Here is a 14,661-nt window from a genome sequence, read left to right as displayed (position 1 = left end):
AAAGACTCTCAGAGTGTCCGAAAAAGGACCTTCCGTCGTTCCAATTCGTGAGTCTTGGCTGACCGAGTATGTCTTTTGTGATGTTGATCTTCCATTTATCAAAACCTGCAAGCTTGATCCTTTCTTTCCACCGTTGTATGCCCTCTCTCCCATTCATGATGTTGAAATCAATCCTTCATAGTGAATGGTCTTCTCACATGCGACCTTCATTCCTTTAAAAAAACATTGTACTTATTCACTCATAAATCAACTAACCTGTTTTTTAACGAAATTGTATCTAAACAGTTACATTATCGAAATAAAAGAAAAAATCCGTGAAAAAATTGAATGTTTGTACAATATACTTTAAATCGAGAGGCTTGCAACCGCACGAAGATACACTACATATTATCAATATTTGCTTAAATTCTACATGTTTAATAGTAGTCAAGGCATACTGAGTGTTTCATAATTCAAAGTTATCCATAATTAAAAAATACACATACAAATCATTTGAATTTAAAATGTTATATGCTTAAAATAGCCATGTGCCCGTCTTACCCCACCTGTCCGTCCTACCCAGAGTTCCCCTACTGCAGTTTTCCATCCCTCTAGCAAATCAAACTGTACAATGAACGGACTAAATAAAAAACTATTGTCATGCAAACATTTATTAAATAAAAAAAATACTGAGTGTAATAAACTTTTAGTCGCCATCTCGTAGTTATAAATCCACATCTACATTACCTTGAAAAAAGTACAGTTTCAATTGCACACTACAATTTTGTCTAGTCAGTTAATTTTACAGCTCTACCTTGTTTTCTGTAATTACTACTGGCAATAAAATGTAGTTATCTTATCAAAACAATACGTCAAAACATTCAATAACGGTGGCATGCGCCTCCGTTTTCCTCATACTGATTGATAACCAAACATTTTACCGATAACGAAGCAATATATCTGAAGATAAGTACGATTTCGCACGCTCCCAACAATACGGTTTAAAATTTAGACTCCGCTGAAACGACGAATGAACGTTCTGACGCCTACTCGTCCTAGATGGGTATAAACCGCGGGCAGTGGTCCACCGCAATCGGTCGAACCCCAAGATACAACTCCAATTTGACGGCCACCAGATACCAGCGGTCCTCCACTATCTCCGTTGCACGAGTCCCGACCTTCCTGCCCGGCGCAGATCATGCTGTTGAAATGAAAGTAAATAGACGTGTTTATCTCAAATGAAATTGTCAAGTGTCAGCGCTGCTTTCGATATTGATAAATATGAATCAAAACGAATTCATTGACTGCAGTTTATTTACTGTAGTTCTCACTTCCCAAGCAGAATATCATTGTAATGATTATCAACTCATATAAACTATGGTATATTATAGTATTATAATATTTATTGCTTCATATATTAATGGCACCTGTAATAAAATACAATCTGTTACGAATCCAGCTATGTTTTGCAAATGACGAAACGTGCTGAACCCGTCTTAATTTTAGATATTAATATGTAACCTATCACCCTTTAATGCCCAATATCTCTACTGTTACTATACCTATTTCAACAATCTTTAGGTAGTTTCAAATATATAGTACACTTTCTAGAAACTTATATAAATATTGTATGTGTTGTAAATGTTGAAAGTACATAACAAAAAATGAAAAAGATTTTTTTAATATTCAGTTAGTCAAATCTTAACAATTAAGCCACAGAACCTAAAACCGGTTCTATGCGTTCAATCCAACAGTTAAACCTTCCATTAAAACTAGTTTGATTAAGATCGATCCACCCATTTCTGAACAACACGGCATTCCTTTGGCTAGGAATTACTGAATACAAAAAGTTTATCACAAATTTAGAGCCATAGTACTCAAGTCAGAACAGATCGGAAAACTACAAGTGACTCATTGAGAATAGGCTTGATATCTTACAGACTAATCTTTTGTCTTCTGATTATAGGAATAGAGCTTTGGCGGAGTCACTGCGCATCGCTCGATTCCAACATTGGAAAAGAAGAAACTAAGAATTTTTATTTATTTAGCCAATATCTAGAATTCAACGAAATGGCTTATCTTTAATGAATTTCAGAAAACTTTCTTCCATACATTGTAGCCTGCATTAATTGTAATCGATTGATGTATAAATATGTAGGGGAACCCGGGGCTATTAAGACAATGAGGGTAATTCGGACCCCCTCGATTTCTAAAAAAATAGCAAGACTTTCTGACTATCGTAGATATTCGTGGAACCGCTATTCTGAAACATTAATTTTGAGAGCAGAAGTTGATTCTTTGTTCTTTGTAGAAAGGAGATACGAGGTGTTTCGTTGATTTGCCATTCTCAAAACAAAAATCATTATAATGGAAAAACCTGGATTAAAGCAACAAATAAAAGTGAAAAAATAAAAGGTAAGTGTTTTGGAAAGCTTAAGGCTCCTATTTTATGGAATGATTTTTGTTTGGGTGAAAACAGAGATATTTTCGAGACGCTCACCACTTTTGTGCGATATGAGCGTACGGGGCTATTCGGACCCCCTATTCCGTCAACAACCGTTCACCGGCTTGCGGCTGCGCACACCATTGCACACGCCACAGCACAGAAAATACTTGGGCCGTCAATCGGCAGCTGTGACATACCAAATTAAGTTTTTGTAAAGCAATTTATTTTTTTTTTTTGCTTCTTAAGGAGTGTCTCTTGTAACTAATTCTTAGGTAAACATAATTCCATTGTAAAAAATTGAAGAAAAATGACGGTCTGAATTGCCCCGTAGGGAGGTCCGAATCACCCCTACATTGTAAAAGGCTGGAAAAACGTAGAGGTTTGCAAATCGTCGCCTAGCGCTGCCATTGAGTGATGTAAATGAATTTTATGGCACCAAAATGTAGCTGAGGTTTCAAACTAACAATTAGGACTTTTGGCCGGTAACTGTTTTCACATCTATCCACCTAAAAGGGCGATTTGCTTAAGTAGGTCCGAATAGCCGCGGGTTTCCCTATACATTATAGGCCGAATAAATGTTTACCGCGCTTGCTAGCCGCGCTTCTATTCATTATCGTTTGATAATGCAACAAAAGCTGCAACAATCATGGGGAGATTTGATCAGGCTTTCACAAAACATACGTAAAGTTTTCAATCCTACAAAATTCGTTGAAATGAAATGTGAAAAAGTATTGTGCGTATTTACTATTTTTTCAGAGTTTTTAATTTACTGTTACCAAAACCAAGATACCAAAACTTTCCTGTCATCGTTTTCTTCTGGCCAAGTCTCCCCATCGCTGATCAAAGGCATGGGGAAACTTGCCCAAGAGAATTTTAAAACATCAGGACAAAAAAATAATGGCATAAAACTTGCTCATTTCTCCCATATTGTCTTAGCACCAGTAAAAAATATAAAAGGAGTGTATTTCATGAATTTTCATTTTTTAATGCATTTCCTTTTTGGGCTTAACTGTACTTATTACATTGTATGTCAACACGTCACAAAATTAGCCGTAAGGATTAACATGGTATATGAGTTCTATAAAAAATAAATTACTCTAGTGGATATGTCCATAGAAAATTTGATAAAAACAATTACATCATTTGATGCAAATTCATGAATTACGGAATATTTTTTATGAGAACAGGATTTTTCACTCCAAACTTTTAAAATTATCCAACGGGGAAAACGATTGGTAATGGTGAGTGAAGCTAAGCAATCTTGTGAAAAAAATTCCCCACCCAGAGGCGAGACTCGAACTCACAACCTTTGAGACTCCGGTCCATTGCACTAACCCTTATGCTATCCCTGGGTATGGTGACATCCCAGAAAGAACATATGATTATCCCACTTGCGACGGTGATCGTACCCTGCCTGCAAAGCGAGGAATCACACACAACGGCAGCTGATCACCCCAACACACATTTGATCTATTTAATTTCCCCGCTAGATACCAAGGCCCGGGTTTTTATAATCGTCTGATGTCTAATTTTTAGTTCATTACCCATCGTACTTTGGTGGGTGACAGAGCTAATGAAGACTGTTCCTCGCTTTGCAGGCAGGGTACGATCACCGTCGCCAGTGGGATAATCATATGTTCTTTCTGGGATGTCACAATACCCAGGGATAGCATAAGGGTTAGTGCATTGGGCCGGAGTCTCAAAGGTTGCGAGTTCGAGTCTCGCCTCTGGGTGGGGAATTTTTTTCACATGATTGCTTAGCTTCACTCACCATTTCCGATCGTTTTTCCCCGTTGGATACCACCAGTCCTAAATAAGGTATTGGCACTTAAGCCCAAAGACCAAAAAAAAAATTGAATGATTAGTTTTAAAATTAGCTGATAAGATCGAAACTAGCACAATTCTTTGATTAAGCACCAAATAGAACACGTTATTGATAATTGATGAATCTCACGCTTGGTCAAGTCCATGTTCCTCTATATCAGGTTATTTTTCGACTAAAAAGATGTCCAGGACACTTTGTTATTTCAATTTGTTATAAACAGTTGCTTAAAAATATACAAAATAGTAAATTTTCGCATCGAAAAAATTCACGAACAATCAGCGCCTCAATTTATTGCTGGTTAGATAGAATCGGTCAATTAGGTCGCCGTGGTTAAAAACTTTAAATGTCAAAAAATTGGTGAACATTTCCATCGAAATAATAGTTTTACCTAATTGGACTGGTTCAGATATCAGATTCACAGAAAAAGTTTTCAAAGTTAACAAACAAAAGAAAATCTCGCAAAACTACAAAATTTGTCAGCTATAATTAAATATTAAAATCATGTATCACTTATCACTGAACCCCTAATATTGTTATTGTATTAGAAATGTAATGTAAACTAAAAATATAAAGAAATGAAAATAAAAACATAATTGCAAAGATATGCTGGTCGAACTTTTACATAATTACAAAATAACATATATCACTGTGATTAAAACGCATACTCACTTAGCAGTCACAAGGTCTTCTCCCCAAGAACGCGTACATGTCGTTCTTCCAACAATTGGTATATCAACAGCATGCAACATTGTTGGTAAATTTAAATCCGTAAGCTGTAATAAAAATGAATAATTTTTAGTTTTAAATATTATTCTTTAAATTTAAAATTAAAATTATTATGAACTGTTGAATAACTGGTAAACTAAATTAACCCATTAAATTTTAATTTTGTGTTTCTCAAACATTTGCCGCCAATTAGTTGCTATATTTATTTGCTCGCATGGCGGTGGAATCGGACAATGTCCTGATCAGAATGCAATTATAAGAACAGAGAGAATAGGGAGAGAGACAAGTAGTGTGAAGCCACAAATACCTCATTGAGCAGACTAATCGTGCAGTCTGCTCATGCCTGAGTTGGAGGGAATAAGTATTGTGCATCTATCAAAAAAGAAACTTAAATTTTCGTCAGAATTTAATTTAATCGTGATTTTGAGGTGCATTCTAGAGTTGTATGTATTAGTAAAAACAAGCTTTAGAACTATTTCATCTTTTTGTTTCGAAATCATCATCATTTGCTAAACAAATCCAACGATCACCATACGGTTTGTTTAATTTAATATAATAGGAGTCATTTGAAATACTACCTGTGAAAGCGGTTGCCAAAATGCTAGTGTTGAAACCACCATAAAAGGAGTGTTACCGTTTTGACTGATTTTCACTATTCGTCTCACTCCCTATTCTCTCTGTATAAGAGAATACAATTTTCGTAGTGGGCGGTGTTTAGGTTTGGTCTCGTCAGTAGGGTAGACGAGCCCTTTTTCATCTCGTTAGTCATGATGTCACACTATTTCGATTTTAACTCGGCTTACAGTGATTGGATTACGCTTAAATAGGTATTCAGCAACAACGCGAGATATAGCTTTGAATTTTTTCCGTCATATGTTTCTGAGCTAGATATCTTCACAGATTGATCCATTTCCATAGAAACTTAATAGATATTTAACAAATTTACTACCAATGAAAACCGAACACTGGGGTATAATAGGTTAAAATAAAGGTTCTCCGTATTTTTAAGGAAACGAGAATTTTAAAAACAATTATGGTATAGAAAAGAAAATAAAGCTGATGCGATATTTTGAAGACGACTTTTTGTGTCATCAAAGAACGCCATTTTACGAAGAATTCCATAACTCAAACAATCAAACAAACAAAGAGTGACAAACAATTTTTCACCGACATTTTACAAATTCAAAATCTACTTGATCTAGACTTGGAAAACTTCTTTGCAAGCTGTGTTGTCTATATATTCGCTCGGAATCCTTATAGGTTAACATTTGGCCCATTGCTATACAGTCAAAGGAATCGATTAACCGATTAGCTCAATGGAAGCTCTTCTTTTAGTGAGATCTAGAAAACAATTTCTATATTTCCTGGGGTTCTCATACCCTGCTGAGTGCTTTAGTGCTCCGGCCAAGGGCCCTACCTAACCTTAGGGGACGCTAAAATATTGATCTACTTTAAAAAATAAGTGAATTAAATACCACGAAATAAAAAAAATAAACAATGAAACAATAAAAATCAGCAAAAATGACAACGATTTTTTCTCTGCTTCAAAATTAATGGAATAAATGATTCAAAACCATTATATAATACTAATTGTTATTTGCGTAGTAAAACAACTAGTATTTAAACTGGTTTTGTTATGAGTCACATTTCCACTGACAGCACGAAACTTGACGAAACGCTAACGGCAACCATACACCGGGGTACAAATATACCCCACGCCAACTTTGACACCTGCTTCCACGAAGGATATAAGCAAACTGGCTATACCATCTTTTTCTACTCTTACTAGTAACTCTAAATCGAATTATGGTTACGGTCCCAGGTCGGTAAAAGCCGAAGCGTGGGGTACATTTGTACCCCAGTGCAACGTTCTAGGATTAATACTTTGTCACCAATTTTAACTTCAGCGTTTCGTACAACTTCAGCTCAATGGAAGCTCTTCTTTTAGTGAGATCTAGAAAACACTTTCTGTATTTCCTGGGTATGAGAACTGCTAACCTTAGGGGGCGCTAAAATATTTATCTACTTCAAGAAATAGGTGAAGATAAGTCATAAAATAAGTCAAGGTAAGTAGTCTTTTCCAGGTACACAAAATTTATGTACAAAAGTCGCACAGAAAAACAAAGCCAACGTAATCCTCAAAGGGGTTCACAACTAAGACTCTTTCAGAGGCGCCAGAAGATCACACTACAGCCCTGTCAGTCCCATTCAGATTAATTCACAATAAATGGTATTGTTCTCAAATGTAAAATAAATTAATAAACAACGAACATGTTCAAAAATTTCAACCGCAAAGATTTCAAGTTAAAAAAATAGTGAAAATTCATGCGAACTTTTTTGCTTGTTTTCTCTATTTTATAAAAAGACAAGTGGAACAGATGTGTGATCATGGGCAATAAAGTATGTCGCCTATCTCCTTAAAGCTGTAGCAAAGATCGTAGGGTTAACTAGTTGCAGGTGCCCAACCAGTCCGGCACTAAGGTTAATCTCTGGTTGAATGATATGTTGATAATTTTTAGTGTACATTGAAGCACTGCAAACTCTTCATATCATCTCAAATTTCTAAAACCAAGAGCTGTTTGCTTCAGCTTGCTCGAGCTGTTCTGTTTAACGACCTCTCATGAGCAAATTGAACCCTTTACAAGGAACCTCATCAAATTCACACTATTTCTGAGCCGAAAACGTAGGTATTATGATGAATCATCGTGAATGATGTAGCTTTTTAAGCATTTATGCAAGAGAGTGCTTAGAAAATTATTTATTCGATTTTTCGGACGCAGCTTGTACGCGAGGTAGGATGATTTCGCGAAAGATGTCGCGTCGGGTGAGATGCCGCATCGGATGAAATACCGCACTCTCTATATATCGTATATAAGTCAGAGGGGGGTAAGAAAACCAACCGGTACGTACATACACTGGTATTGTTCCCAAAATCTCAACACGTGTAAACGAGTGATGCACATCGTATTCGGTTTGGATTTCGTTCACACGGTAAACGAAAGAAAAACCTCCACCGAGTCTCAGTTTACAAAACCAAACCGAGCCACTCAGCACCGTTTACATGTGTGTACGAATTTCAACTTGTGTTGATGTATTCTCAGCTGCTGTTTCGGTTTGGCTTTAGAAAACCGAGCCTGGTTTTTTCTGTACACGGTGCTTCGGTTGAAAGAAGAAGCAGTAAATTCGTCTGCAGTGCTGCCGAATAGACAATTGAATTGAGTTCAATTAGTTGTTGAGAGTCAATGGGGTAATATCAAAATGGCTGGTTCTGAGCAGTTGTTAAAAGTTCAACAATTGATGTTTGTTTCAATGCTGAACCATGAAATGTAGATATGTTTGACTTGGCAAAGTTGTCTAGAGCATACAAATTGATGTTAATGTCAAAATGTTTAAATTGAAATTAAAGAAAACAATGAAATCAGCGATGTCAATAAAATAACAAAAACAATAAAATCAATTAAATTAATGAAATCAATAAAATTAATTAAATCAATTAAACATGACTTGAATCACATGAAACTTCACATTAACACTCAATGTATTCAAAGTGGCCTGTATTTATATCGCCAATAGTCGTATCAATGAGATCTAATCCACGTCTGGTTGCGCTGGTTAGGCGATTCTCGAATAATCTCGAGCACACACTCGCATTTTTTATACATATATCCTTATGATTACTGCTAAGGCGTATCGTATTGATACATCTATCCTTGCATAGAGGCAATTGCGTGTATGTGTGTGTTATTCACATATGGTAAGCAACTCAGACGCAAGTGGGGGGAAAACTCACGATTAGGTTCTTATTTACTAAGTGCTGGTAATACGTATTTCTGTTATTTTTGCTGTTACTGTACATCGTTTTGAAACATCTAGAAGGTTTGGTCGCGAACATTCGAGTTTAGAGAAAACTACCACTAAATTATTCAATTACAAAAAAACTTAATTCATTGAGAACAGCAACCAACTAACGAATAGCAAAGCACTTTCATTTTATAGACCGCCATTAAAAACTAAGTTTCTTTAAGGAATAAATACCAGTCGATGTGTGTATGTACAGAACAATTAAATTTTTAAAAATGTTGTGCAATAATTTGAATAAAAAAAATTGTTCACATTGTGTCCAATCACGAAGTTGTCTGTCTCATTACAACAAAACATGTAAAACGACCTTCAATCATTAATGTGGATATTGGTCCACAATGTAACCATGCTAGTTGTTAAATCATCATGAATAGGCCGCCATTTTGAATTTCTAATTTACGACGCAATTCAAGTTTCGTTTCCTTGGAAATATATGCCTATTTAAATATGTATGCTTTAAATGCTAAATCGTCGTGAAAATAACACCATATTGGGATGCAAAATGACGACAAATAACAATTTTTAATCTCTACACAACTTTTAGATATCAAAAATACCCTTGCTTCATGATATTTTTTACCATTGAAACGTTATTGAATACCAGTAGTATTGAATATAGCTCGCAATTTCAGATTTTAAATGACGGCAGGCATCAATTTGCGATCTTTTGACATATTTCTTATATTTAAAATGTCCATGTCGCGTGTTTCTAGATGACAGAATATCTTGAATATACTGTCATCTTAAATTTTTGATCTGCTATCATAGGTATAAAAATAGCGGAGGCTATTAAATTTCCTTTTACTTTCGATTTTTGGGCAGTTTCCTATACCAAACATACCTATACTGCAAACTTCCTGATGATAAATCATTATGAAAATGTCGCAATATTAAGTTACGGAACGCCATTCATGACCACGAACATAATTTATTTGAACAGAAATATGTCTGAAGACATTTTTTTCAATTACAGAAAAATACTTTATATTATAAAGAAATTTGTTTAGAATTCTTAATAAAAATACTAGCAGCACTAGCACAGCCGATAAACATCAACCCAAATACACAACCGCAACACAACCGAAGTTTGGTTTCGTTATTCTCGTTTTTCCTTCCCATACTCGTGCACCGGTAAACGAAAATCAAAACCAAACCACGGTGCTGTGTAAACGAAACTCGGTTTGGTTTTCGTGTCTCGTATAAACACAACCAGCGATAAGACCGCACACAATGTAAAGGAAAGGGGCCATACACTAATTACGTAAGGGCATATGGGGGGAGGGGGAGTTTCAAAATATCTTACAAATTCTTATCTGAGGGAGAGGGAGGGTTTGTCCTTTCTTACGTAATATCATAAAACAAGTTTAAAAAATTAAATCCATAAGGAAAATATTCTTTTTAATAAGAAAAGGGAACTATTTTCATTTGTACCATATAATCCTTGTGTATCAAACAATATGAGTAATTTTTTGGCTCTTGGTTGTACATTGTTCTGTTCGGGAACTGGAGTCACAACGTGCCTTATAAGTTAAAAAGTGTTGATACCCTTCGTGTTGTTAGACCGACTTTGTCCTTTTCAAACGTTCGATTCAAACCCGCAAGGTATCTGGAAAATGTTATAACATGCGATTGTCAAAGATCTTGAATATCGAATATTTCCAGAGTGTGAACTGTATTTTAATTCAAGAAAATTCGAAGATGGTTAACTCGGAGCTATGTGTACGATAAGCGTCACAGCTGGAACTCAGAATAAATTCATGCCAGAAGAGGTATAAACTCTTTTAAATTCTACATCACAAGAAAATAGATTCTAAGGAAGTGGACTATAGCACATAGATCTAAATACTGGTCGCAGTGGTTCGTCTCGAACAAAAAAAGTGGAATATAACAAAGCAGATCATGTGGACCAAATTAGAGTTACTGAATATCTGACAACAGTTATTCTTTCTACTGAACGAGATTGGCATGCAATTGAAATGCTGCAGATGATTACAGTTAAATTGTTTTCTTGTAATAATTCTAAACATATCGTTTTCGCTATCTTATTATTTGATGAATAAACAATTCGATTTTTTAATTACGATAATCACGATAAGATCTTATGTAGGGGGAGGGGGAGTTCACCAAAATCTTACGAACTCTTATCTGGGGGGGAGGGGGAGGTTGAAAAGCTCTAAAAAAGCCTTACGTAATTAGTGTACGGCCCCAAACATAAACACTTGTGAAAATTTGGTTTACCGTACCGGTACTCAACCGGTATTTTCCCACCTCTGATATAAGTTCACTTGTATACCGTAATACAATCTTGTGAGTTTGTCTATCGAAGAATTACAACACTGGTGATGAAAAATAATCCTTACCATTGACTCACGAAAATTTTATTAATGATTGTGTGCGTCCAGTTGCATCACATAGTGCCGATTTTTTTATTGTGAATTATGTATCGGTTGAATAGCTACCTTTTAGGAGGCATTCTGATCATGATCACGGTCATTCATAATTTCAAATGCAAATGTCGTCGTGCGGCATCTCTCCCCTACAATTGGGTGTGAGATGGCTTTATATATACAAGGTTGCGAAAGAAAGATATTTTTAAAATGTTGAATAAAAAAATAATTCTAGAAATGGTAGTACCCCCTTCTGAAAGTGAAGATGCAAGCTGATTTATAGGTGTAATCAAACTTCATGAAACTCAGTTGAAGAACCTAATCACAAAAACACCAACGAGAGCTAAAATACTTTTGTTCGCCATTTTTCAGTTTGTGTCCAATGTGTGGCGTCTCACCCGCACATGAGGCATCTCTCCCTCAATGACCTTTTTTTAAAATGTTTGTGGAAATTTGAAGAATTTTTTTTTCATGACAAAAACTATTTCATAGTATTTCAGAAACTTGTCGCAATTGATAAAAATGATTTAATCAAATATTGAATGGTTTACTTTGATGTAGGATCGATTTTTAGAAATATGCGGAATCTCTCCCCAAATTACCCTATGGCAATAGATCATGAGCACTCTCCCCACAGTAGACACACTTTTCAGCACAGCACAGGACCACTTGCATAAACAGCCGAACAGACAAACTATTCTTGTCGATTAAGACGCAATTAAGGCAACATAATCCCGCCAAGGGTCATCATTTGTCCCGTCCCGGCTGAGTGGTTTTTCGGCAATCGTGATCAAAGAAAAATCCGTTTTGGAAAACGACATTTCGAGAAAATCGAGTTTAAAAATTCAAGTTACCGGTGCTCTTGGTAGACGAAGCACGCTTGGAAGCGCTGTAACTTTCGATTTATTTCTCGGATTTCTATACAAATTTGGAAAAAATATTCTCAGGGAGTTGTACATTCAGAAAAAGTAATAAAAAAAATCGAGTTTTGAAAAATAAAAAGGTATGTTAAGTTGTTTGTTTCATTATAATACCAATCGGAACCATTGGCACAAATCATTGGAAAATAATTCAATTTAAACAGTTTCGTTGAATTAACGAAGTTTAATGTCGATAAAATATATCGAAAAAGGTTGTAATTGTATTGTAAGTTATTGCATTGAGTTTTATTATTTAAACTTGACATCATGCTATTTTAGCTTGTAATAATGAGCACATTGGTCAAAAAGTTTTCAAGCTATTTTTGGATTTTTTATGAAAAGGAACTCTAAAATAAAAATTCTCATTATTTTGCTTAAGAGCACGAATTTCACAGCAATATCCAACAATATGTACCATAAATGTCTGTATTGGAGGTCAAACGTCCTCAATGATGTATACTTAAAACATTCCAAAATTAACGATTTTCAGCAAAAATAATCTAGTTTATTACACAGTTAATTATTTGTAAACATAAACATAATTTAGTGAAAAATTATGCAATTACTCAATTCCTTGTGTTTACCTACGTTTTTAAACTTAGATTGCTCGCAGCAATGTTATACTCAAAAGCTTAACATTTGTCTGATCAATAATTCACTGTCATAGACTGATGGAGGGTGGACAGTCTAGTGGAAAAGTTCACACAAAAAACTCGGAGGAAATGCATAGAACAAGTCTATTGTTCAACTACCTTAATATCGAATCCACTTTTCCATCGGATTCAACGTAGAAATACCACACTCGTTGCTGTTTTATACACCCAAAACCTGTATTCCATTAATAAAATCAAATTAACATACCGTTCTTCCCCATCCTGACACCATGCTTCGAACACCTTCAACAGGTTCGTATCCTTCCGGAACCAGTAGAACCGGAGCGACATTCGGTCCACTGAACGCAACTGCAACCTTTAACAGAGCCACATCATTATCAAACATCGTTGAATCGTATTGCGGATGGAAAACTATTTGTGTCACATTATAGATCTGCCCACCTGACAGCCGACCGCTGCTTCCTGCTCGTACCGTAATCTACCGGAAGTGAAACCAAACAAATATTCAGCAGACGCGTCCCTACGACAACACATAATTAACACTCACGGTCGCGATATCCCGCCCCGGGTATAAACAATGTGCCGCCGTTAGAGCCCAGTTGCGTGAAATTACTGATGCGCCGCAAATATGGTTTCCATTGCTTCTCAGTGACAATTGGTACGGAAAATTCTTCACATCAACTTTGTGACCACCGATGATTTTCTCCAGCCCAATCATGCGCTTCGAATGTTTCAAAGCCAATACCCTGGCCGCCTCCGGGATCAACTGGTTCGCCTGCCATGCATCCTCTGCCCAATCTGCATCAGACATGACAATGTGTGAATCTCTATTATATGCGGAAATTACCATATAAATGAATACCAGCGCACACCGCGGTCACCGCGAAAACCACACAAACGAATATCGGAACTTTCATGGCACGACTTTCCCTCACCCGCAAGAACAATCTTAATGACCAACGACACAATAAAATAGTCTTTATATAGGATGATGCATGGTACTGGGGACCCCAAGGTATCTATGTAAAACTTCAACTAGTGAATGGAAATGATGACACCATTCTACTCGAACGTGGAATCAAAGCACAAACATATCTCGACTCAGTTGCTCCAATTCCATCCAGATTTTGGCACCACTCAATCATCGTCACAGTACATCATCACGCTGTACTGAAGGGTAGGTACTAGTCGACTGTCATGTGGAGGTTGAACATCGTTATCTAGGAAGCTTGATCTTGCAGTAGCGACAGTATTACATGTCGGTAGAAATCGAAAACGAATCGTAGGAAAAACCATACTGGTTAATGTATAGATGTAGTACAAATTAAATCAATATTTAATTTTAGAAATGTGCATGTAAAATGAATCTTTACATTAATTATGAATGCATCTTCAAATAATCGTAAAATATTAAATGATTTGCATTGGCCAATGTAGCTAAGGAACATGGGCGGCTCCAGTCCGCTGACAAAGGGGAGGAGGCCACACCATTCGGACAAAAAATATCATGTTCATTATTTTAAAAACCTAATTTCGTATATCGTGAAATTGCATTCCTAGCAAGGTTCATATGTAGAGAACTATTATTTATACTCTTTTAATCTTCAGGGAGTTAATTTCGCCAGCGATTCTTTCTGCCACCAATACTGCGTGGTAAAACGTTTTAATTCGTTCTACTTAATTGATCTGGAAATTGCAATATATCAAATAACAGACACTAGTCAACAAATATAGAAGTTGCAGATTCAAACCATCAATGCAAACCAATTTACAACAAACACAACGCATCAAAAGAACACCTTGAAGAACAACGTAAACAGTATAGTTCCTATTTTGCTTCCTTGCTTAATGAAAAATCACTAATAAAGAATTTAGGCAACAATCAACACAAATTCGACCTGGG

At 36.0% G+C, this 14,661-nt stretch overlaps 1 protein-coding gene across 1 annotated transcript; it reads right to left on the bottom strand.

Moving 5' to 3' along the window:
• Window positions 1–515: 515 nt before the first annotated feature.
• Window positions 516–13,711, bottom strand: LOC131683818 (trypsin 3A1-like). Its single transcript, XM_058966150.1, has 5 exons — window positions 13,621–13,711; window positions 13,306–13,556; window positions 13,006–13,236; window positions 4,920–5,023; window positions 516–1,180 (listed from the first exon to the last, which is right to left on the bottom strand). Exons 1-5 carry the CDS (start codon window positions 13,673–13,675, stop codon window positions 988–990), a joined length of 834 nt encoding a protein of 277 aa, XP_058822133.1. The 5' UTR covers window positions 13,676–13,711; the 3' UTR covers window positions 516–987.
• Window positions 13,712–14,661: the final 950 nt, after the last annotated feature.

This window comes from Topomyia yanbarensis, chromosome 2 (genome assembly GCF_030247195.1).
Source record: "Topomyia yanbarensis strain Yona2022 chromosome 2, ASM3024719v1, whole genome shotgun sequence".
NCBI classification, from domain to species: domain Eukaryota; kingdom Metazoa; phylum Arthropoda; class Insecta; order Diptera; family Culicidae; genus Topomyia; species Topomyia yanbarensis.
This window is presented reverse-complemented; position numbering and strand designations above follow the sequence as displayed.